The sequence below is a fragment of the Lolium rigidum genome, chromosome 7, assembly GCF_022539505.1.
Source record: "Lolium rigidum isolate FL_2022 chromosome 7, APGP_CSIRO_Lrig_0.1, whole genome shotgun sequence".
Classification (NCBI taxonomy): domain Eukaryota; kingdom Viridiplantae; phylum Streptophyta; class Magnoliopsida; order Poales; family Poaceae; genus Lolium; species Lolium rigidum.
The window spans coordinates 77,577,614-77,603,026 of NC_061514.1; the positions used below are offsets into that span (position 1 = coordinate 77,577,614).

A 25,413-nucleotide genomic window follows, 5' to 3' on the forward strand; every position below is an offset into this window, starting at 1 on the left:
TCAAATGGGCACCACAGTTGCGTCGAGACTCGGATCGGTGCCTATATCTTCGGCCTTCCATGGTTAAGTACTTTCTTTCACATGTCCAAGCCCTGGAGCAAAGAAATCGCCTATACCGAATGGTGGGTGTCCCAAATTCATCAATATCATGCTTTTTCTTCTCGCGTCGAATGCTAAAACCATGTTCTTTGGCATACTTGTTGTAGAAATAATAGGAAACCTTTTCGGAAAGAAAGGTCATGGCCTTTACAGCTGCATACTTTCGTTGTTTATTCATTTCAGCATCAATATCATATGGCTCCTTATCATTTTCGTGCTTACTATGGTCCTGCTGGAAACTTCCTGTCACCTAAACAATTATGAAAAAACATGGCGTAATTATTACTGACACTTTGATTTGTTCTACTAGATTATGCATTGCAATACATCAAAAGAAAAGCTTACATCACTTTTGCATTCAGATTTTGACTGCTGTGAAACCCCCCCTTCTAATGATTTTGACTGCTCAGGAACATCCTCTTCATCAGCAAAGTCTTCCAAATCAGAATCCCCGTAGTAGGTAAGCTCATTGTTTGTGATTACAACAACCTGCACAATTTGTAGATAAATATCAAATTACATGTATATTCATCTTCAACTCGAAGAAGACAAGTAAGATAAAAGAAAATATACATCACTCGTATTTTCCAAGGTAGGTTTATCATCTGTATCACTTATGTTGTCTTCATCATCGATGTCCATCTACAAAATTTGCAACAAGGAGGCAAAATTCAAGGACAAGATATTCCCATATTGTACTTATAAAATATAAAAAGGTGAGTGACTCACATTATCAGACTCAGATACAGGATCACCAAAAATGCTATCATCATCACGGTACTTCATCTTCATCTTCTGAAGATGAAATATCAAAACCCTCCCATCTAGAGTCATCAACGTCCATAGTTGCTTTCTCATTGTCAATCCCAGAAGCCATAGAGCCGTCCATCTGTCCAAATAAAACCAACATCACTGACCTAATCAACATAAAAACTCGGCTTGAAATTCATTGTGTAATGCAGATTAACAAAAAATATACCAAAAATTGGTAAAATTTGAACAACAAATTAAACCCTAATCACAAATGCGAAAATACATCCTATAAAGTACATGGAATAAGAAGAGAATACCAGTGTGGCACGGAGGGCTAACCTCTTCTGGGCGTCGGTGGCAATCAGGGCAACCACGGGAAGTTGGGCTCGGCGGCGGTGCGCACGACCTCTTGCTCTCCCTTGCAATGGAACGACCTATATGGCAATCGTGGGGAGGCGGAGGGTGGATGACTCAGAAGTTCGCCGCCGTATCATTTTCGTGCGCACCGCGAGGATGGCCAACGATCCACCAGAAGCGGGAAGGATAGGAGATCACCGAGGTAACCGGCCACACCTGCTACGATTGACCGGGGTACGTGGAAATGGCGGTGGTGAGGGATCGACCGGCTTCAACAAGACGGAGGGATCAAAACCCTAGGTATGAATGGCGGCCGTGGGAGGGGTGGAGTCGGGCCAAGGTTGGACGCCGGATCCTTGCCGCGATCGGGCGGACAAGCAGTATTCACCGGAGCAGATCTACATCTAAGATGGTGGGGCTGGCGGTTGCGACGAGATGATCAAGGTACGTGAGAATGTAAAGTGACAACCAACGACGACCACCACATCGATCCATCGGACGTATACACCGAAACGTACATACACCATATACCCTTTCAACATGTACAAGGTACACTATATACCCTTTCAATGAGTACAAGGGTACAATCGATATGGATCTTCGGGGGCTAACCTAGCCCGACCCGCTAGCGCCAGAGGAAGGAGCATATGCATAATGGTACGGTTATGCAATTGTTGGCTTGGGGTTCTATGAAAGCACCAGCCTTGACAAGAACTCTATAAATCCAACAGTACTTTTCGCAGGACTACATGAACATGGCATACGGACTACATGCACAAACAATAGAGGACTCTATATATTCAGTTTACGAAATCAATTTAAAAAAATTAAATATTAGACTCATTTCGAAGAGTTCATCGCGAGGAAGTCAAATATGCAAACAAAATCTCATTTGCATAACTCATTTTAGAATTATTAGTGTATTTGAAGAAGGGAATCTTTTGCAATGAGTGGGCAATCTCGCGGAGCCCACAGATGGGAATCCCTATGCAATGAGTGACCGATTTCACCACGCCCCATTTCGGCCGCACCATTGCATTTTCTTCAATTGAGCCGATCTGCTGCTCCAACATCGACCTCCCCTCCGTCTTACAAAACTTCTTTGTAGCCATTGCCCAGTTCCCTCTCAAATACTTGGGGCTACCGCTTTCCCTAGGCAGGCTACGGCGGTTGATCTCCAACCCTACATCGGCACTTGGCTCCCTGGAAAGGCATATTCCTAGACCGCTCTGGGTGCTCTGCCCTGGTGAAATCGGTCGTCTCTTTCCTACCGATCTTCATGCTCACCGCTTTCAAGGTGGACAAATGAACCATCAAGACCTCCGACAAGATCCGTCGTACCATTCTATGGGCTTGCAAGGAGTCCGTCAATAGGGAGGGGATGCAAGGTCAACTGGTCCAAGGTCCCGCCCCAAGAAGCTTGGTGGTCTAGGTATCCTTGACCTTGGCAAGCTTGCTAGGCCCCTTCTTGTTTTGGTTCTAGTGGGTGGCCCCAGACCAGCCGTGGGTCACAACAACTCCGACTGATGAGACAGATTGTCAGCTATTCAGTGTTTGCTACGATGATCACCACTGGGGATGGACATAAGGCCTCTTTCTGGTATCCTCCTAGCTGGAGGGTGTCTCACCTAAGTACATTGCAGCTAAGATATTCACGGTCTCCAAACGCAAGAGCCGTTCGGTCCACGATGCTATGGATGGTCTGAAATGTATCTCCGACATCGACATCGATAACTTCACCGCAGACCACATCGAGCAATTCATCCACATGTGGGACTTGTCTCTAGGATTCACTTCCCCTGGCAATTCAGGACTCGCCATTGAATGGGCCCTTTCGCTGGATGGGTGATACTCAACAAAGTCAGCTTACAAGGCGCAATTCCAAGGCTCTTTCCCTTCCTCCTTCGAAAAACTTACCTACTCCTAGAAGACTTGGGCCCCTCCAAAATTTCGCTTCTTCGCCTAGCTCGCAGTGCAGAATCGCATTTGGACCTCGAACCGTCTAGCTAGGAGAGGATGGCCTCATCAGCCTAGCTACCAGCTGTGCAAGTGTGCCTAGAGATGGCGCAGCATATTTTGTTCGAGTGCCGCTACTCCAGGAGGATTTGTGAGGCTGTGGCCTCCTGGCTTTCGTGCCCGCACCGCATGCTTAGTATGGGTTGTGGATCTCCTACGATGCTTGAATATTGACGCGCCATCACCTGAATACCCACATCAGCTCCTAAAGGTTTCCGGATTGCCATCATGCTGATCTCATTGGAAATTTGGAAGGAGAGGTCTGATACAGCCAACTACAAATCTTCAATACCGAGGAATGCCGTGCAGAAAATTAAAGATGAAGGACATGAGTGGATTCTAGCCGGAGCAAAGCATCTTGCAGAAATTATCAGCTGATGTTTTATGGGTTTCTTTTCTTATTTTTTGATAGCTTAGGCCCACCCTGTTTGCTTCGCCTATATATCAATATGCAGGCAAGCCTTTAGCCTCATTCAAAGAAGAAGAAAAAGTTGGCCAAAAAACCGGCGAAACCATCAGCAGACCAGTTTGAGCTGTGCCTTTTTTACTTCATCGTCATGAGCGGTTCGAACGACTACCTGCACGGATCAAGGACTTCATACATGATACACACGTTGATAACCTCCTTGATAAAATGAACTGCTGGTACAAATACTACAGGAAATTCATCGCGAGACGGCAGTCAGAGTCTGGTGGATGTTCAAAGATTCGCTATTCATCCAACAACGTGACAGTTATATGCCATGGTGAGGCACGTCAGTGTGGTCGCCGTTACTCAAGTTTTATACTGCTACGTACTGTACCGCAGGAAAGAAACATATTCAGTGTGGTGTGTACTGTGTAGTTGCGTTTGTCAAAGGTGTGTAAGTTTCATCTGCAGGAAGCTCATTAGTTTCCTTCTCTTGCGAGTCTATTTCCGTTCTGGATATTTATGGATTCACACCTGACCCGAGAATAAGCTGACCGCCTTTTGCGGTATTCGAAGACAGCTCTGTCCAATCTCCTGCAGCACACGTCTAATCTCCTGCAGCACAGTCGCAGGTCCGCCGCCAATTATGATGAGGCACACCAAATCCCGGGCGCGGAAGGCACTTCCTATCACGGAAGAAACCTAAGCGCAGAAACATACTTGTATTAGCATCATTTAACTTTGATAAATTGAATGCCTGAATGCACATACAAAAGCAACGCTACCTTCCAAAAGAAATTCTTCTTGAAGAATACAGCCCAAAACCCAATCATCTGATCGCCATCTGCTACTATCCAGGAATCGACAAGCAGGGCTTTAACAACCCAGCATATCCCAGCCACTGCCCCAGCTAGAGCCACACTTAAAGCGAGGATAGAGAATTGAGGATTCCCCTGCAATAAGATTGCGATACCCTCATCTTTAATCTGTTCTTTTTCTGGAATAAATGCATCTTGGGAATAGATTTTTTCTTCATTTAACTGAATAGTGTATCTGTGTAGACACAGTGCAACACATGCAAAGGATACTTACCAGTGACATTATCCTACAAATGTTGCTAATGATCATCAGCCCAATTGACAAGCATCCGAGAAAATATATTCTGATGATCATGCTCGGGAGAAGAAGTGCTACAATAGCGAGACTAGAAAATGCCACGCTGGCTCCAGCAACACACAGCAAAGTCTAGAGAAAAAGAAGAAGATATGAGTGGGTACAGCTATCTAACAGTTCTTAGAAGTAGTAATAACAATAAACCAAAGGTTAACGTACCTTTCTGTAGTCAAGAACAATCAGCCATAGTATCCAAAGAAAATTGATGGCAACAGACAGTAGTAGGACTATGGCGCTCATATATGTATTTTCATCAGACCATATGAATGTGTCCTCAAGTCTCGAGCTTGGGCTGCCAGCTGAGAAAAACCATATCCAGAACAAAGGCGCTCCTATAGAAAATACAAACCAAGAGGGGAGCCACTTGGTAAAATCAGCGCGTGACCCATGCTCAACTAGAGGCTCACTAAGAGGACCCTCCTGGCTGCTCAAGCGAGCGAGCCTCCACCTGTGTAGACAACAGATAAGTCATTGTGTTACCCCAAAGAAAGAAAATACTAGAGCTAGTTCTATTAAGGTTTATCTCAACGCACCCAGGTGATAGGAGCACCCAAAGGCCAAGAATGAACCCTGTTATATATAGGATGTTTTAAAATTAGTGTTGCATCATATTTATCAAAAATATAAATGTAGTACTGTTTACCTAGGGAGGACAAGAAGTCCAAATCCATTTGACAGCTGTATATACAAATACACATAACAAAACATGTTAGATAATCATACTAATTACTTAGCAAAAGAAATATAAGAACTAAGTAATCAAAATTTCAGATATGCAACCATTCCATATAGTATTATCAACTCACTCCATTGATGTTCAAAACCAAGGCCGTACGCGCCATCACCTCATTCCATCCGACATATGTACGTGGCACCGAATAAACAAAAGCATAATTGCAGCGTTTTTGATTGCTCATAGCCGAATTGAATCAAATCAACAAAAGATGGACATTAACACAAGGTGTATTTCACAAAAGAAACACAAAGTATCAACTAAATATTATGCACTACACGCGCTCATGTCTAAACATGACTGTACGTATCTTCTTGGCTTAAATAAGAAAGAGTACTGGCTTCCATATAAGATGCAAAGTAGATACGTATCAGTGCCACCCAATAACAGATGAGCCACAAAGGGCACATATGACGTTTTAGAAATCATGTATTCAACATTCTCTATCTTTAATAACAAAGTAATATAATATTTATTCATCATGTAAAATATTTCAAGCCTTGGTTTCGGCACACCATAGTGAAAACAGTCATATTTGGAGCCTCTTCTACATATTTTAGTGCTTGATAGTACGCTTTTTTGGTGTAATAGATAGATATTTCGTCGAAGAACACGATTGTCAGTCTCATTTAATTATAATCAATAAAAAAATATAAAGAACTAACAATAGTTAATTATTTGTGACTTTAACTATTTTAAAATAGAGTTAAATAATTCACCACAGCCCATTAAGAATACTACGGATTTAACCATGTGTCACACCGATGAGAAGAGGTGAACGAGCAAATCTGCCACACATCAAGAATAAGCCTCACCAACGTGCACAAACATACTTAGCCACGCGCCTTGCGACCCACCACACCACACATGATAATATGTCATCATCGCCAATTGACAGGTCATGCCACCAAGAAACAAAAACACAACGGAGGCCACTCCCGCCATGACATCAAGTACACAGACATTAACATTAGGCAATTACGCATTGCCCCATGAGACGACAACTAACTTGATAAGAAGCCTAATGCAAACTCACAAAGCCGCTATAGAGATAAAATGACAGAAACATGCCAATTAAACTCTCACATCCGTGGAGCCATGCATGTCACGCCAATGATCCCTCCGTTTTTTGGATGATTGGCACAAATATTGATTGCTAATTCTTCAAGGACTATATGCAAACTTAAATAAAACTACAATTTTGTTCCTCAAAGCACACGATGCTAATTAAATTATAACACATTATATGTTTACACCACAAAAATAAAAATTACAAGCAAGTTACTCCATTTACCCATTTGGAATGCACTAAAACTTGTTGCCGTATTGACTTGAAAACACTGACTTCACACCGGTATGGTGATAAAAAAGAGTTCCATTTCCATCGAATATCTCCAAAGAACATGATCGCCTACCATTCTTCCTTACTTGCTTGAGACAACCAATATTTCCATTCTCATGGTATATGGCATATCAATCATTTAGCAAATAACATGGTCTCCAACCATTCTTGATAACTTGCTTGAAATAAAAATCGGGAGTTCGATTTTCACACTCAATGAACCATTCTTGATAATTTCTTGAAATAGCATAAATTGAGGAGTTCCATTCTCATGTTTAACCTCCGTTCAAGAGAACTAGGCAAAACGTGAGTTTGATTTTCACTATATTCCAACCTTCACATTGACAAAAATGTAAATAAGTTAACAAGAACCTTAAATTTATAAATCCAAAGAAAGTGTTGGATGTACATACCTCAACTCTAATTGGCAAATAGTGATCTAGCGGCAGAGAGCCACCCGGACTTGCTATATCACAAACAATCACTCCTGAGAATATGACATGAAATTAGTTGGGAGAAATTTTATCCAAGAATGTAAGAAATTGATAAAGAGGGTAGAAGAAGCAAACCTCAAGTAAGCAAGTCACAGACACAAGATAACTCTTGCGACTTACTGTGCGTGATGGTTAGGACAAAACCTGCTCGTACATTTGAAATAACTAAATCAGCCAGACATCTTGTCAAAACAATAATTACAATATAAAATTAGTAATGCTGATACATATAATATAAATGGTAAGATAAATTTACTTTGTTTACACCTAATTTAGAGAGAGAACACTACACTCCAACATTCACACTAAAAAAAGTAAATAAGTTAACAAGAACCTTTACAGATATAAACTCAAGGAAAATGTTTAATGTACATACCTCAACTCCAGTTCACAAATAGTGATCTAGCAATGGGGCCTCAAAGAGTCGCTGGGACTTTCTATGTGACAAACAATCACTCGCTGTCATGAGAATATGACATACACTCAGTTGTGGGAATATTAATCCAAGAATGTAAACAAATGATAAAAATGGTAGAGGATGCAAACCTCAAGCTAGCCTACGGAACAAGATAACTCTTCAGACTGAGTGAACGTGATGGTTACCAGTACCACTAGACCTGAAACTACATCTGTGAGTACAGCATGAGGATTTGAGATATAAAATCAGTAATGCTGATATAGATAAATGGTAAGATGATTTTGCTTTGTTTACACACAATTCAGAGATAGAAAACTGATTTTCTTTTCTTTTACTGCCATCTTGGCTCAGTTGTATACTTAATTGTATGAAACATTTAGGAAACAACCTTTAACCCCACAACTGATCTGACCATAAGCGCCCACCATACACACATGACAAGATACATTACAAATGATTCCATGTACAGTTCAAACACACAAGTTATTGATAGATCCGTTGGCAAAATCTGTACGGGGAAAAGCGGAGTTAACTTTTGAAGCCAAAAACAACTCGAGTTTTGTGGCTTTTTCTTCAGATCAACTGTGAATACCTTTCCATCAGCAATTGTCTGCTGCATTTTTTAGAACTACTTCCACATGTTATCCAAGGTGTTTTTCTAGCATTTTAGCGAACCTCCTATCCTCTACCATGCTAGAGTTCATTACTGACAGAGGCACCAGATGATTGGGTTTCAGCATGCGAATCTGTAACATCCAGATTCTACCTTATACTAGTAGATCTTAACATTCAGATTCTGAAATGGATATGGAACAAACTACATTGAGCTGTACCTTGTTTAGTTTTTACGATGGAGGAAAATACGTACTGGGAGTGCGTGCACAAAGTTACGAACTATGGCAAGCAGTTACTTCTGCACTTGAGCTACGGGCCAAGCGCCAACTCAAACGCCCAACGCAATCGATCAAATCAAACACTGAAGCATCCAATTACGATCCAATCGTCGCTGTAGAGAGAGAGGCTTACCTCGAAACCTGCGATTGGGTGAGAACGGCGTACCTCTGCGGTGAGGACCTTCAGCCTTGGACCGCTGCGGCCGGGGTCTCGGGGAGGCGCCGCGTCTAGGGCTATTCGGAGTACCGGCGCAGGAGAAACCGCCGCGGGTAGATTAGGGATTGGGGGGCTGCGCGGCGGTCCAGGGCTTGGAGAGGCGCCGCCGCTGGTGGCCGCTCGGAGTACCGGCGCAGGCAGGCGGGCGCGCGCGCGCGTGGTGGTGGCGGGCGGGGCGGACGAGACCAAGTTGTGTAGGCGCGGCTAGGACTAGTTCCCGGAGAAGGGAAGCCGGCCGGCGTGGAGCAGGAGAGCAGCGGGGAGGGAGAAGGTCCAGTCGATGCGGGGCGGGTGGGGCGACGGAGGAATGCTACCCGGCGCCGCGCGCTCGTAGGCGGCTGCCTCCGCGCCGTGTTTGGGCGAGCAAGTGTGGGCGTGCAGCCGGCCCAGGTAGGCAAATACCCCGGGCCCCATCACGACCAACTTTTGTTTTTCGCCCATGTTCGCTGAAATGCAGTTCAAATCTCTCAGTTTCCCCTTTGTTATTTAATTTGGAAATCCTTACATGGAAATTTATATTATGTCAAAAAGATTTCCAACATCTGCAGTTTGTGTTATACTTTATCATGTTGTTGCGGTTTTGTATTGTACCGCTCTGCTTAAAAATATAAGCCGTGTTAGCAAAGTAACCGGAACTAGTACAATTTACTTATAAGCTGCGTGCTATCAAAATAAATCATTTTATGTTGGAAGATTCTATCCGTAGGGGTCGCTTGTCTGATTCTCCTCCCTGATCCAATGAGCGGTGTGAGAAAAAAATTACTTAAGTGTGGCAATCGGTGTGCGGTGGTGTTGGGCATGTTACATGCGATGTACAATAAAGCTAGGATGGGTGTAATAGTAATTCGTTAGAATGTTTTCTCTGCCTAGTTTCTTTCTTATAACGTATTGTCCTACCACACTCAAGCTCTGTAATAAAGATGTATGGAGGTAGTATGAAATTGACCGGTTTGCATGCATGATTTATTAGGTCAAATAACAAGACTAGTATTTTTTATGAAACTTTTTTGGTCTCTCACAAGATCCAAGAAATACCTCTCTTATCTAGTCATAGTCAATGTCTTTTAATTTTTTTTAGGAACTTTGTTAAGGTAGCCGTTTATAAACAATTCGGTAAGTAGTGTCGGAAAATCCAGCAACTGTGTCCACATCTTATCTGAAGAACTTCAAAACTGAGAACATGCAAGTCAAACCTCGTAATTATATTCATAAATCATGTAACTCTTCGGGTCTTTGCAAATAATATGGTATTTTTTTCGAAAGCGATTTCAACTTTGTCTTTGTAACCAATCTAAAATTATGGTAATTGTTTTTGAAAAAGATATGGTAATTTCTCTATAAAAAACTGGTAGGCTGGTCGGAAAACCACTTGATAAGTCTAAATTAAACTTGAAAACTACATAAAACAATCGAACATCAACCCTAATAGATTTATTAAAAAACTTTTTAAACAAATGTTGCGTCTCTATGTCTAACAGACTGTGTGAACAGTGCAAAGATACAACTAACCTAGGAAGCATAATATAATACATATGAGAGACTAGTAGCGAATGCTGCAAATTTATCTAACTAATTTTTTTTGAAACATATATACGTGAGATATGGCCTAGCTAGAATGTAGACAAAAAGGTTGCTAGTAGAGTCGAACAACCTACTAGGATAACAACATGACTGCAGCCTACTCCTCCTTGGCTAGAGCTAGCCACAATCCCAGGGATCATTTCAATTCTATGCAATTTGGTAAGACTAATTAATCGGTTTAATATGCCTAGAGTATTTGTTTCGACGATTAGGTATGCATATTTATCTGATTTGATATAGGCGAGCAAATATGTGTATTTAGCCAATTTAATATACCTAGTCGAGTTATTATGCACATAAGCCGATTCAACTTACCTATTAACGTAAGAGAAATCTAGAAAAGACTCCCGTCGCCCGCCCCCCCCCCCCCCCCCCCTCCCCAAGGCAACCGGGCGCCCACCCTCCCCCGCGCCAGTCCCCCGCCTCCCTCCCCCCCCCCCCCCCTCCCCAAGGCAACCGGGCGCCCACCCTCCCCCGCGCCAGTCCCCCGCCTCCCTCCCTCCCCCACCGCCGCCGGGTAAAGCCAGCGCGGTGCCGATGGCGGCGGATTCTCCCCTTCTCCGCGCGTTAGGAGGCCCGACGGGGCGGATCTCGGCCTAGTGGCGGTGAGGAGCTTCGGTGGCGGCGCTGGCCGCTGCACCTCGGGCCGCGGTGGGCGGACGCGGTGTCGCTGCTCCTCTGGTCGCCCTCCCCCGCGCGCTCCGCGGCCCCGTCGGGGCGGGCCTGGGTCTCACAGCGGTGCGGCGTGGTGGCTCCGGCTTGGCCGGCGCTGCTCCTGCTGTGCCCGGCGGCTAGGGTTGGCGGCGGCGGAGCCTCGTGCGCTGTTCTGGCCGCCGGTAGCTGTGGGCGCAGCTCTAGGATTTCGGCCAGATCTGGGCCGGTCGGATGTCCCTCCTGTCGTGGTGGGCGGTGAGGCCCACGGACGTGGTGGTTGTGGTTTGGTTGGTAGAACGCCTGCACCACCGTGCTGCATGAATCTCCGCTTGTTCGTGCTCGATCTGTAACGGATCTAGCGACCTTTATGCCTCGTTTGTGTTGATGACTCTCTCGTTTTTTCACAGGGTTCATGACTGCGGCGTTGCGGTGGGCAACGTCCTCGCCGCCTTCTTGGGATTGGGTCCCTAGGCTGGCTCGTGCTCGCCGGGGTAGGTAGCACATTCTCCCTTCGACCGTTGTAGTTGCGCTAGGGCAGGGTTTGACGTGCTGGGGATGTTGCGGCCGTCGTGGTGCCGCCGATCCAGCGTCAAGCGACGTCTGGCTCCGGGTCTGGCTGGGTTGGCCAGCCAGCTATTGCGTCACCTTTCAGGTGTCGTTCCCTTGTTGAAGGCGTCCCAAGGTGGATCCATCGCGTCGAATTGATGGATTCCGTACCTCCGCCTCAACCTGCTAATCTTGTTGGCCCCGCTTCAGGTAAGCTTCTCTTGTAGTGTCTTGTGGATCACCCTTTGATCTCTCGCTGGTGTCTCAGCCCTCGCACCTCGTCGGCCTGGCTGCTTATACACAGCCTTGCTTCGATAACTGATGGCTCGCCTAGCGCCTTGGAGGGCTTTGCTAGGTCGGCGTCTGGTCGTAGTTTCGACCGGTGTGCCTATCCCAATGCCATTGGAAGATGTGTTTCTGGTCTGGACCTAACCCGAGCTCGGGGGTGGTGGTTCGGGGTCTGGGTGAAAGCTTTGCAGAGACCGACCTCGGCCTCTGCCGATGATGATGACGCATTCGTGTGCCATGCACCTTCTTGGAGGCGTCGCCGCAAGATCCCCTCCCCTTTGGATCCTCAAGTTCTGTTGTAACTTCTTTTGTTGTTAGTTTTTTATTTCAGTTGTGTGTTATAACTTATGGTGTAACTTCTGGCCGGTTGATGGCTTCCTTAATTTAAAATCGGACTCATTTCAAATCATCTGTCTAAAAAAAACTTACCTATTAACCGATTTAGTATACGAGCGAAAACAAACGCCAGTGTGTGCTCCGCCGTGCTCCCCGTGCCGGCGCTGATGCCCGCCACAAGCCCCTCCCCTATCACGACGCCGTCGTAGGACACCACCACCTGCCCATGGCTGAACCGGTTCTCCGCCGCCAGCAACCGCTCGTTCCTCACGTGCAGGGTCACGTTGAACGCCAGGGCGCTCAGCCCGGGCGGGTCGCCGAGGCCGGTGAGCTCAAGGGAGTAGATATCGTGTAGGAAGGGCTACCCAACTCAGCAACGAAGAAAAAACACTTGTTTCGATCTTATCCTCTCCCTTTGGTGCTACAGAGGAGAGAGGCGACTGAGAGGGCGACCGCGCTTTTCTCCCCGTTTTCTCCGGCGCCGGCGTGGGTTCCCCTCCCCTTCTCAGTCCGCTGCGGCGGCGGAAGGGTGGGGGAACCCCGGGTCCGTGCGTTCGGCTGTAAATAGGGTAGGGTTCGTTGCCGGCGGCGGCGTCTGCGAGGGGGCGGCGTCGATGGGTCCGGTGTTTTGGTCTTCTCGGATCCGGCCCTCTCCCGTCTCCGTTCGTTGCGGTGGCGGCGGATCTGTGGAAGTTCTCCCGCGCGGCCGGCATGGCGACGATGCGGGGCGTGCGTGGTGGAGATGCCGTCCTCGAGCTCTTCGGTCGTCGCGGCGTCGTCTCCTCCAACGACGGCGCGGAGCTGCCGAGGTAGGTGTGTGGAGGAAGGGAGGATCTGGCGGCTGGGCCAGTTCGTGGAAGAAGGTGGAGGGATCCGGCTGTCGCCTGTGCGGCGGCGTGGCGGTTGCCATGGATCCGGAGCTGAAGAAGGTTGGGAGCGAGTCTCCCGCCGATGAGTTTTTCGTGTCAAGATCCAGCTTCCTGGAGCTGGTGGCGATTGCGGTTCTTCAAAGCCTGTGGGCTAGCTAGCGGCCTCTTATGTTCCAGGGATGCTGCCTCTCCGTGCGGTGTCCTCCCTCCGGCGACGGTGGTCGGGTGTGCGGTGCAGCGGCGACGGATGCGGTGAAGACGGAGGACTAGCGTTCTCTGGATTCTTCTCTGTAGCTAGGTGGTGCCACCTGGTTGGCCTGTATCCTCTCTGTTTTACTCGTATTTGTACTGCTCTGGTTTGTATTTCCTTACCGTATGAATACAAGTAACGTATGCCTTCGGGCGTACGTTGTCAAAAAAAAAAAAAAAAACTCAGCAACGAAGGCAAACACGACCAGCTAAACAACTGTTTAATTTGCAAGCGCTTAGACGAAAAACTTGTGGCAGGGAGGCAACATGCATGGAACAAGATGAAAACAGAGGAACAAAATTTTCTTGGGAACAAAGAAGAGAAAAACTATATACCAAAACCAATCACGGAGAAGGTTATGCCCCCGAGACCTTTGGGATTTCGTCTCCATGCTGATTGCCGGTCTACCTATATGCTACAGGTGCGAATTTAAAGACCTATCTGCTACAGGTGCGAATTTGAAGGGTAAAAACAGCTCACATCAGACTCCGATCCAAACTCCCGTCGTGTACGTGTACCGGTGTATGTGCAATAGTTGTATAATATATATGCAGTCTCCGAGCTTGCCAGAAAGAAACACGCCTAGCTAAGGTCCAGCCCAAATTCCATCAATCTAGTTGGATTCATATATTTTCTGATTCCATGGACACCTAGATAATTACAGAACCAAAAATGGTTACATAATATTTTTCCTCATCAACCTCGCGTGCGCTCCTGCTCCCTCTTCGCCATGGCACATCAACCTCTGTTTTATTCAACCCTGAAACCGATTGCTCTGCCCGCCTGGACACGGCCGTCCGCGGCTGATTAGTTGCGAATTTATTATCATCCTCTACAAATTTTCAACCCTTAGCCGCAGGGCAAACTATCCGACCCTCAAGCTCAACCACCAGATTCAAATTAAAAAACAGCTTTAAGATCCCATATCCGTATGGACCACCAGGTCAGCATCCAACCACGGATCAGGGCTGTTGTACTGATACAACAGCATACAATAGCTTGTGCGGTTGTGCCTTTGACTTATCACCAGCACTACCATCCAGAATAACGTCAGAAACTAAGAATTACTTAACGATATAAGATGGAAATAAAAACACAAACGATAATTAATAAGCTAAAATTCTGACTTTGATTGCGTTATCCACTACAGAAGGTATGAATAATGGTAAGACCACGTGTATGGTGTATCTGAATCAGATGATACTTTGTACAAACCTTCTAGAAGTCACAAATGAAAATACATTTACCAATGGATAAACCTCATGACCTGTATCCGAATCAGCAGTCATTATTGTCATCTGCTAGCGGGCAGTTCAGGAACTTCCTTGTGGACCTCATTGCCGCAGGAGATATGCCTGATATGTTTTTAACTCCTAGCTAGGATACAATAAAGAGAACATAAGAGTATGGTATAATGTTCAACTATGAAGAGAGTTATTGACAGTTGTCACTAGTGTATAAGAAACCAATTGCTTATACATAGTCCTTATTTCCTAATACTGTTCTAGTCAAGTCAAATTTGAGTAATGTGCCTATAAAGATAAGAAAAAATGTGTACCTTGATCACTAAGCAAATACATCTACTAGGAATAGTACCAACTGATCAATTTAGGGTGATGATATTTTATTGGTAATACTTGTTGTCTTGCAATCTTAGCAGCCGTATGAATGATTAGCTGAATCATATGAAAAGGAATCAGGGAATCCATGTGAGCATATGTACCCTCTAATATAAAATTGTCTTTTATACTTTGATGTTTATAGTGTTAGAAAAAACAAAATATTGTCTACATCTATCTTAGGCGCTTTTTTTTTATCAAGCAGCATGAATGATGCGTGTACACAACTTTTCTGTCGGATGAGAAAAATATCATCTTCTGTTGACCTAAGGTATTGTTATTCTGGCATGTTTTAATGTTTGCCTCCAAAAATAATGCTATGAACAACAGTGACTTGATACCTTACAGCTGCAATTATTTGACAAAGCATCCATCATGTACCTTCCACGAAAGACCGTGTGCTCGGGTAATCTGGTCCGATCCAAGCCACTGTGTAAATTGCAGGAAGCTCCACCGGAGGCTCCTTTTCCACAGTACATCCTCTTTTGCAAGCAACGCGAGTTTTAGATTATGCTACAAATCATCTTGATCTCTCGTTGCTTCAACTACTGAGACATATCCTGATATCCACATAATTCCTTGCGCAACGCCACCATGGCTGATCCTAACATGATTTGTGCACCTTTGCAGCCTGTGTGTGGCTTCATCAATAACACAGGGCTACCAGCAGCTACTGCAAGACAGTTCTCTTCTTTCTTTTGCATCAAGCGCAATCGGAGAGCCCTTACTAAAGCCAATGAATACCTCCAAGCTTTAGAGAAGGTGGTCCAAGAAGAAGTGATCCACGAGACCAACCAGAACAAGAAGTGTCATCCTCTGGTAGAATTATGGCTGAGAAAGGTCGATGGAGTCCTCGTCTTAATTGATGATATTGACCAAGAGTGTGATCGACTCATGCAATACTCTTGCTTCTGCAATTATTCTCTAATCCTTAGAAAACGGTATCGTATTGGCAAGCGTGTTCTGAAGACTCTCGAGGATCTTGGGGAGCTAATTGAGGAAGGGAACCAATTTAAGGAATTTGGGTCCAAGCCTTTGCCAGACTTGGTCGAGGATCGACCAAGGATAGAAGCCTTTGGCATGGAGACTGTCTTGAAGGACCTCCGGGAATATTTTGACAGCAGCAATGTGGGCATCATTGGAGTTTGGGGTCCAGGAGGGGTAGGGAAGACAACACTTCTCAATACCTTCAACAATGAACTCAAAGAATGTGGCAGTGATGACCAGGTGTGTATCTCTGATAGGAAACTAGTTATTTTGCATATATGATTTTTTTGTTTATGATTATATGATTCTACAAGAGAAACTTAAATGAAATTAGTAACAGAAGTTATTATACGCATTTGAGTACTAATTCTTTCCATTAGATTTGAATAAATGTAAATAAAACCCTTCCATTTAATATATTTTTGATCCAAACTTCAAGTGTACAAAGCAAGCTAGAAGTGTGTGCATCTGATCACTCAAAAGAACAATGCAATTCCATCTCCAGTCCACGTTTAGCTTTGTGTTATCCAAATCCATCATATCCAAGCTGTCGTGATATTAGACATCCAAGGCCCAAAATGGATATTAGGAATTGTAGTGTCTGCATGTGAAACAATGGTAGTGTGTGGGAGCGGCCCAAAGCTGGCACCACCGACGCATGTGGTGGACGACGCAAGAAGGGAGCCGGTGGCAGACACGAGACGGGCAAGCTAGGCACCTGTGTGGAAGGAATGGTGAGTCTAGAACGCTGGCCAACAACGATGTTGTGGAGCAGAAACTGCTGTGCAGTGACGACACGGCCAGATCGAGATGGCTCCAATCCATCATCTGACGCAAGAAGGGGAGCCGACGGCCGATGCGTGTGGTGGTGGCCGTTAAGCGATGTGAGCGGGGCAACGCACCTGCAACAGAAGTCAACTGGATACTGGACTATCCAACTGCAAGGTCCAAAGTTATCCAATGACCTAATGTTCTGTTGATGTCCGTGTAGGGATGTAAGCGGGATCCCAACAACATCCCACTTCTAGTTCATTTGAGGATTTCCATGTCCAATGATTCCCAGTTCAGCTGGATCCAATTTAGTTCAGATAGAAAGCCCGTGGTGTTTTTTTGACGGGTCGAAAACCAGTGGAGTTTAGAGATCCAAGTTCCAGGCTTAAATTTATATCATAAATTTCACAACCAATATAATAACTTATTCTCGTTTCTCTAAGACTCTAAGTATGTGTTTTTTTTTTGGAAAATTATCTGGTTTTCCTCAAAGCAAATGGTAGTATCAATCTTTTGTTTAAAGAGGCATTAATTAGATGAAGATAAGTACCACTGTAGTTTAAAGTTGAACGCATGTTTCCAAAACATTGAATTTATACAACAAAATAAAAACGTTGACCAACGGGGAAGATTCCCTCCCTTGGCTCTACGTTGTTAGATAGATGATGAGACCTCTCCAGCAGCGGATTTATACGCGTTAGATAACACTCCGTTTAATTCGGTCCCCTTGGCACTCGAACCCGGGTGGGCTGGCTGCGCACTCGCAAGCCTTACCACTGAGCTAGCACTCAAAATATACAAAGCATAAAAGAAATTAACGGCTCTTCTCCAGAACTACATACTTAACTACGTTCTTCTTTACCAGACATTTGAATAAGTGTATATTATCTGATGTCACAGAGTCACAAGATCACAATACATTCTAACTTGCTGGACGCAGCTTGAGTATGCATGTTTCTGAAGTTACTATCGATTAAACAGAGGACAGAACTTCTGCCCTTGCTCTGACATATTTGAATCAACGCAAGCACAAAATCTCCCTTGCACACGTTATTACTCCCCAAGAATTTTCTTAATAAGCAGGCTTTTACATCTGTCCAACAATGACAAAAGAAAATAAGAGCGAGCATTGTCTCGCTATGTGAACAGGAGCTAGAGCATAGGCATGGTATTAGGTAACCCGTTAATTCAATATTTTCGTTTGGCCCTCATAGGAATGATTAATTTCTTACACTTGATTAACCACAGGTCAGAAGATTAACTCCATTATTCCACAACTTACTATTCCTAAATATTCCTAATATTATTTAACTGGGTCCTAATATTTCTATCGATCCAACTTGACTTTGCTAGGTGGTAATCATGATTGAGGTGTCCAACTCCGGAACTCTAAATATAGAAGCCATCCAGCGGACGATTACAGACCGCCTTGGTTTGTTGTGGAATGACGCAGAGGCAGAAACAACTCGTGCCAGATCCATAGCGAAAGCACTGAGCAGAAAGAAATTTATTATTTTGCTGGATGATGTTAGGGAACAATTCGATTTAGTTTATGTCGGAATCCCAACCCCAGATTCTCAAAGCAAAAGCAAGTTAATTCTTACTTCACGCTATGAAAATGTTTGTTATCAAATGGGAGTACAACAGAGTTTGATCAAGATGGAGTACCTAGGGAAGGAGTCAGCATGGGAGCTCTTCCGAAGCAATTTGAGCACTAAAGCTGTTATGGCACTTGACTCTCCTGCCACCAATAATGTGGTACAAGAGCATGCTGAAGCAATTGTCAAAACCTGTGGTGGTCTGCCACTTGCACTCAAAGTGATAGGGAGAGCCGTGGCAGGACTAACAGAGCCCAAGGATTGGAGCTTGGCAGTGGAAGCGACCAAGGATGACCTAAAGGACTTGGATGGAGTCCCTGCAATGTTCAATATATTGAAGTACAGTTACGATAAGTTGATAGAAACACAGCAGCAGTGCTTCTTGTACTGCACCCTTTTCCCAGAATATGGCTCAATCAACAAAGATAAGCTTGTGGAGTACTGGATGGCAGACGGGTTGATACCTCAGGACCCCAAGAAAGGCCATCGCATAATCCGTAGCCTGTTGTCTGCATGCTTGTTGGAACATCGCAAGTCTGACTCCTCAGAGGTGAAAATGCACCACATAATTCGTCATCTGGGATTTTCCCTTGCTGGGCAGGAAAATATTATTGTGAAGGCTGGAATGAGTTTGGAGGAGGCTCCATCACACAGAGAGTGGAAAACAGCAAGAAGGATATCACTCATGTTTAGTGACATAGAGGACCTTTGTATCCCACCAGAGTGCAAGAATCTTGTAACTTTGCTAGTTCAGAACAATCCTAAATTGGAAAGGTTGTGCCCAACATTCTTTGAATTCATGCCTTCTTTAAGGGTTCTTGATCTTTCACACACCGGCATCACAACTCTTCCAGACTGTAAGACATTGACCAAGCTGAAGTACCTCAATTTGTCCCACACAAGCATTGAGAGCCTTCCAAAAGAGTTTTGGGTGCTCAAAGAACTAACACATCTAGATTTAAGTGTTACCAAGGCCCTTACGGACACATTTGATAACTGTTCCAAGCTACACAAGCTAAGAGTGCTAAACCTCTTCCGAAGCAACTACGGGATTCGTGATGTCAATGATCTGAACATTGATACCTTAAAGAAACTGGAGTTCCTTGGAATCACAATTTATGCAGAAGAAGTGCTAAAGAAATTGACCAAGACACACCCTCTCGCAAAGTCGACACAGTGCCTTAGCCTCAAACACTGTGAACAAATGAAGTCGATCCAAATATCAGACTTCACCCATATGGTGCAACTTGGAGAGCTCTACGTTGAATCATGTCATGACTTGGAAAAGCTTATTGCAGACTCTGACAACCAAAAGGCTTCTTGTCTGCAAGTTCTCACCCTTGCTGAACTTCCTGCTCTCCAAACCATTATTATTGGATCTTCGCCTCATCACTTCCGGAATCTCCTAGAAATTACAATCTCTCACTGCCAAAAGTTGCACGATGTCACCTGGGTTCTGCAGCTGGAGGCACTTGAGAAGCTTTCTATATGTCACTGTCATGAATTAGACCAAGTTGTTCAAGAAACAATTGGCGAGCTGGAAAGCAAGAGTTCAGGAATTGAACATGGCAGTGTTCAGAATTTCAGGAAAAAAAATGGTTTCTCTGAAGAACAAGAGATACATGGTATGGTAGACGACGCATGGGATGAATATAACAAATTTTACCAGAATATGACCAAGAGTGGCCGGATCAATGGAATAGAGCATCATGTAAACTTCCCAAAACTGAGATCACTGGTTCTGACTGACCTACCAAAGCTGAGAAGGATATGCATACCAAGAGAATTTCCTTGTCTTGAAAGTATTAGGGTGGAGGACTGCCTGAATCTGAGAACAATCCCATTGGGTCAAACAAGTGACTGCCCGAGACTAAAAAGGATTTTTGGATCGTATGAGTGGTGGGAAAGGCTAGAATGGAGCGTCAAAGACATAATGGAGAGCAAGTATTTCATTCCCATCCAAGACAAATAATAGCACAAGTATGATACTATTTAAACTATATTTCTCACTGCGGCATGATGGTACAGCACACGTTACTGATGTATTGTGTTTATGATGATGTAAATACCAGTCAATGTTTTTTTATTCATGGTTTTTCTTTGTTCAGATTCATAAAATAAGTGGCTTCTGTATCAGCATGTCTGAACCATATTATGTTTATGATGTAGATACCAATGTATGCATTCATTAAAGACATTGATATGCTGAGATTCATATAAGAGGCTTGTGTACAAGCCTATCTGTATATACTATGTTTATGATGTAAAAATACCAATGAATCAATTCCATTGATTAATTACATTTATATGTTCAGGTTCATAAATATGTGGCTACTGTACAAGCCAATTTTTATTCTGTGTACTCTAGATGGAACCCAACCGCATAAAGCATATGTTCAGCACAGCTTGTATTCACAGAGCATATCTTTTAAATGCTCCACCCAAATACTAGTGCAGTTAGTGCATACCTGATTGACTTTCCTTCAATGGTAATGTTTGTAGCCTGCAATAGGGCTCCAACTGTGCATTTCTACTTACTTAATCTCCCACCCAACGCCTCCTGAAAGAAACAATAAGAATGTCAGTTTCCAGATGCAACCTATTCCTTCGAACACACAGTCGAAGGAAGGGTAAAAGAGAATTCTGCCTGCCATGAAGAGACAGCGACTGCCATATGCATACGATAAACTCAAAGCGTGCGAGATCATATCCTATATATACAATGGATAACTTCCGTCCATTCTGAATATACAAGGCGTCGTTCATGCATATCGTCGAACAGCTTGCGGACACAGTGGACAGCAGTCATGTGTGATGAAAATCTTCCATGAGAACATCCTAGAAACCACAACCCTCGATGCTCGATTAGATATCTGCTCCAGGCCCTATTTTACCACGGAGGGGTCACCGCTTGGGCTTGCACTGAGCAGCAGTTTGCTGAACAGGCAGGCATGCTTTGCTACTTCCGGTGCCCGCGCGGAAGGGCAACTCGGCAACAACGTTGAACATTTGTGACTGCTAGTAAGTAGATCAGAAGGAATCAGAAGAGGCGACTACTCGCACACTCACCGCGAGGATACGGCAGTTGCGCGCTTCGTCTCTCTCGCTCTCCCCATCCCCGCGTCCGCCCTCCGGGTCCGGAACCGGAAGAAAGCGGAGTGGGGAGGAGAAGGCAAGCAGCCATGCACTAGGCGAAACAGTCAGGGAAACTTTTGGCCCGCTAAATCCTGGCAGCCCATGTCGAGAGCCGACAGCCCACGTTAAGGCCTGTTTGATTCAAATAATTTTTAAAGAATTCTGTAGGACTGTTAAGAATCTCCCTCAAACAAATACGCGTGAGCACCACTGCTCCCAGTTTTAAAAATATAGCAAAAGTGCCCGTGCGTTGCACCGGAGAAAAACATTCGAACACAATCAACGATGAAATATGTTAATTCTAAAAAGATTAACTTGGGACGCTCTCACTGCACCGACCGCAGACTTGTAGAACCTATATTAAAAAGGCAGATGGTACAATTTTATAGAACGGCCCTAAGCGGATTACGAATATGTATACACATGTCCTTGTTTTTCAAGAATTGTACCCCAAAAGAAATCGCGTCGGTCCGTGAAACACGATCAAATCCTTGTGATGTGCTGCTAGGTGCAGTCGTTCCAAATGCGGGGGGTGAGGGCACTTGGGGCATGGAGACAACAGACTCCACAATACCAGTGCTGAAGAAGAACCTCGCATGTCGGACAAACCAACTCGAGATGACAATACTTGAGCGTAGCTAGGCCAAGCTTGTGGCCTAAGATAGGGGCGGCCACTTGTCGTTGTTTCAGATTCAGTGCAAAAGTCACAATTTTCGGGGACTCCGGGATCCCTCGACACCATTTGTAAGATCCGGACCAACATCGTCCTCACCCTCGCCACCATGGCTGAACGAGAGGACGAAGACGATATGTTGGCGACCAGAAGGTCAATGGTCGCGCTTGATAAGGGGATTGGCCAGCAAAGCCAACTCCATCTCATTCCACACCACCATATGGACGCAAGTTGTCCTCCTTTCTCCCCCCCTCGCCTCCATGATCAACCGACAGAAGGAAAAGCAGCATAGCTGCAACGCTGAAGGTAGGTAGTCAACGACCTTGAACTCCAGAACAGGAAGCTGCCCTTTGAGTTTATTGAACCGAGGTGCGGGAGAGATGCTCCTCTTTTAAAACAATTTAGATTTTGACTTAATATTATTTTTTACTTTATTATTATTATATTTCTAATTAATCTAATCATTTGTTTTTATTATTAACTTAGATTTGTTTCTATTTAATCTACTATTTTCATAATTTGCTGTAAAAAAATAGTAGGTCTAGAGGATGGCGGCAAGGGAGAGCTCGGTTGGAGGCGGGAGATGCGGAGCGGCGCACAGAGAAATCAGCGCCGCCATCGGACTCGTGCGCGCGCTGCAGGCGCCCATGACTCTTCGGCCATATCCGATCGAGAGGAAAGGGGGATCGATCCCCCTCCGCCCGAAGCCGGCCGGCCGCACAAGCCGCCTCCGCCGATGCTAGTTCTCTCCTCGCCAATTCTTCTCCTGCCACCATGGTCGCACCGGGATCTTCGTGCAGAAACTCTTTTTCCCAAATTCTTCGTCATACCCATCAGCTTGCAATTTCCTCCTTTAATCTCCTTCCTCTTTAATTTCCTCCTTTCGCAAATTCTCCTGATGGGATCCTTTCTTCGTTTAATTCCGTCCCTTCAACCCCGGCCCACAGGCAGCATTCAATTCTTGCGCTCCATATTTGCTGATGTTCTTTTTTTGTTCCAAATCAGCTTGTTATAACCAGAAAATTGAGGCATATAAACTGGTGGAAATTCGTATATGGTAGCGATGTGGGACTATTGACACAAGCAGATTGTATGTGCGATGAGCCAGCACCGCAATATTTTGACCAAAAAAGCCCAGCGATGGCCCTATTTAGAGCGATGAACCCAATGTTAGCATCATCCTTGCGCCGTTTTACCCGTTCCCGGCATAGCAGGAAGCCAGGAAGTACAGGGTCGCGATGCATGTTAGCCTCATCCTTGCGCCGGCCTCGGGCGTGGCCTTGGATTGTGCGTGACCGAGCGAGCCCTGAACGGCGGAGAGACGCTCTTGGAGCACGGAAGCCTTGTCGGCCACGGAGAGAGGGGCGCGCCCAGAGCGCGTCCGGCTAGGACTGCGCCCGCGACTATGGAGACAGAGCTGCGCGGATTGGCTGGGAGGGACAGAGGAAGAGAAAGTTCTCCAGTTCTTTCCCCGGCGCCGCTAGTAGAGCACACGACGCACATGATTCCCTGCCGCTTCAACTCGATTCCCTTCGCCAGACCCGGCGGTGCGGAGACGCCGGTTTCCCTTTTCTCTGCCGAATTCTTGCGCAGAGGTGGGCGTGGTTGGCTGGTTGCTGTGCGGGATGAAGCTGGCGGGCAGCGTGGGGCTTGCGGGCACGCGATGTGCGGGCGGAGGTAGATTCGTGCAGGTCTGGCGGCGGTGTAGGGTCAACTGCGAGCTGGAGGCGCGTGGCGCTGGTTTCCACGGGCGGGTGGACCAGGCGGGGGCGGGGCGCGGAGGCGATTGCGAGCACCGCTTGGAGCCGCTGCGTGAGGTTGGTGGGATGGGCAAGAGCAACGAACCGGTGGATGGCAAGCTGCAGTATTATGCGATTTGGTGGGAGGGCAAAACGGTCCAAAAATTTGTTGGACGAAAATTTTGGCAGAAACCTTAGCTCCTGTATAGACTAGCAAAAGTGCCCGTGCGTTGCATCGGGAGAAACAAGTTCTCGTACAACAGTAGCAAACCATAGCTAATAAGATTATATTGCAAGCCCTTCGCCGCAGTGGATACTGCTAATGATGGTGTGGGCCATACTTAAATTAGTACTTCCTCCTATTGAATAGAATTACCTAAAAAGAGATATATCTAGATATATATAGACTCGATCTCCACAATATAAAAGTAGGGACTGGCTGCATGAAAATAAGACGCCATTGTCTATTTTTCTCATCGTCGACAAACAACAATCATTCAACCAAATAACAGAGGAAAGAAATAGAAATAGTAGAGCACAGGGGGTTGGAGCTGGCTGATCACATCTGTGCCTCTGTTTCAGGATTTTGCCGCTCAACGAAAGAGAAAACGGAAGCGGGGGCGGGAGCCGGAGTAAGATGGGTGCGATAAAAATACCCCAAATCATATCATTCAAACCTGAATCATCCCGAGAACAAGAGAAAATAGGGATAACTCCTTGATGTGGTCTCGGACCAACAGTGATATCAACAAAGATGGAGTCGATGGCAGCGCTTGCATAGCTCGTGGAGTATCAACGACGGCCTGGAGGGCTAAGCATACCTTCCATCCAAGATCCGCGGCGGTCAGCCCTCCACGCACCCCACTCTCTATGTTTCTCCCTCTCGTACCAGTTCTCGTACCGGTTCTGACGGAATGGATGCGCAGCAGGTGACGATTAAAGGAGTCTAACACGGACTGTCCGGCGACACAACAAACTCTTAAGATCTAGAAAAGATAAGACCATGTGGTTCTCATTGTACCAGAACCGATATAGCAAACTCGGCCGCAACCTAGAATTTCTTTCTTACCGTTTATATTCTGTATGGGTTTAACTGAGATGTGGTAAAATAGATTTTGTGATCTCTACAGCCCCATGCTTTTCACATAAATCCTACGGTACTTCCTAGCTTTGGTAACGCACACGTCTATTTAGCAGGGCTCAGAGCATCTCCAGTCGCGTCCCCCAAAGCGTCCCCCAAAACAATTTGGGGGCCGGACCAAAAAACGGTTCCAGCCGCGTCCCCCAAAGCCCAATTTTGTCCGGCGCGTCCCGATACGGTGTCCGGCGCCCCGAGCCCGTCCCCGTCCCACAAGGGACGCTCCGGGCACGCCGGACACAACGAAAAGCGAGGCGAAGCGACGCGGGCCCGACGCGTCAGCGGCTCGGAAGGCTAAAACCCCGTCGCCTACCTTTGGTCAAGC

General features: G+C 45.6%; 1 protein-coding gene and 2 long non-coding RNA genes across 5 annotated transcripts; 1 reads left to right on the forward strand and 2 right to left on the reverse strand.

The window, feature by feature from the left end:
* Positions 1-6,725: 6,725 nt before the first annotated feature.
* LOC124677756 lies at positions 6,726-8,971 on the reverse strand. Of its 2 annotated transcripts, XR_006994221.1 has the most exons (6): positions 8,854-8,971; positions 7,923-7,993; positions 7,753-7,835; positions 7,452-7,520; positions 7,296-7,369; positions 6,726-7,216 (listed from the first exon to the last, which is right to left on the reverse strand). It is a non-coding gene; the product is annotated as an uncharacterized LOC124677756 (long non-coding RNA). The 2 variants fall into 2 exon arrangements; XR_006994220.1 differs by lacking the exon at positions 8,854-8,971 and having other exon boundaries at positions 6,727-7,216; positions 7,923-8,616.
* Positions 8,972-14,538: 5,567 nt separating this feature from the next.
* On the reverse strand, positions 14,539-21,484 carry LOC124677788. Its single transcript, XR_006994229.1, has 3 exons — positions 21,473-21,484; positions 20,872-20,963; positions 14,539-14,805 (listed from the first exon to the last, which is right to left on the reverse strand). It is a non-coding gene; the product is annotated as an uncharacterized LOC124677788 (long non-coding RNA).
* Positions 15,248-20,652, forward strand: LOC124677787 (disease resistance protein RPS2-like). Of its 2 annotated transcripts, XM_047213747.1 has the most exons (3): positions 15,248-15,318; positions 15,415-16,274; positions 18,159-20,652. In XM_047213747.1, exons 2-3 carry the CDS (start codon positions 15,642-15,644, stop codon positions 20,373-20,375), a joined length of 2,850 nt encoding a protein of 949 aa, XP_047069703.1. In that variant the 5' UTR covers positions 15,248-15,318; positions 15,415-15,641; the 3' UTR covers positions 20,376-20,652. The 2 variants fall into 2 exon arrangements, with proteins under 2 accessions (XP_047069703.1, XP_047069701.1); XM_047213745.1 differs by having other exon boundaries at positions 15,308-16,274.
* Positions 21,485-25,413: the final 3,929 nt, after the last annotated feature.